The sequence below is a fragment of the Buceros rhinoceros genome, unplaced genomic scaffold (genome assembly GCF_000710305.1).
Source record: "Buceros rhinoceros silvestris isolate BGI_N320 unplaced genomic scaffold, ASM71030v1 scaffold41780, whole genome shotgun sequence".
NCBI lineage: Eukaryota > Metazoa > Chordata > Aves > Bucerotiformes > Bucerotidae > Buceros > Buceros rhinoceros.
This window is the reverse complement of record NW_010390897.1, coordinates 1-227: the sequence shown is the minus strand read 5'-3', so window position 1 is coordinate 227 and position 227 is coordinate 1. Positions and strand designations below refer to the sequence as shown.

The following is a 227-nucleotide window of genomic DNA, read 5'->3' as shown; positions in this document are numbered from 1 at the left end:
CGGCCGGGGCAGACCACGGAGGGGCAGACCGCGGAGGGGCAGACCGCGCTGATGTGGCCAGCGTTACCATTTGATGTCCAGGACGGCGGCAGTGTCGATCCTCTGGATTTCGGTCAGCGGGATGTAAGGCTGCTCCTCGTTGTAGTGATACAGGTAGAGGCGCCCGGTCCGGTCGCAGGCCCCACTGCTTCCTCGGGAGTCACCCTACATCGGGCACCGGAGAGACA

At 65.2% G+C, this 227-nt stretch overlaps 1 protein-coding gene across 1 annotated transcript in view; it reads right to left on the bottom strand.

Annotated features, from left to right (window-relative positions):
* Window positions 1-204, bottom strand: part of DPH7 (diphthamide biosynthesis 7) — a gene marked incomplete at its 5' end in the record, with an annotated part of 6,146 nt that extends 5,942 nt beyond the window's left edge. Inside the window, one exon of the mRNA XM_010139479.1 lies at window positions 68-204. Within this exon, the coding sequence (XP_010137781.1) occupies window positions 68-204 (137 nt within the window). The remainder of the gene's footprint in view (window positions 1-67) is intronic.
* Between the last annotated feature and the right edge of the window lie 23 nt (window positions 205-227).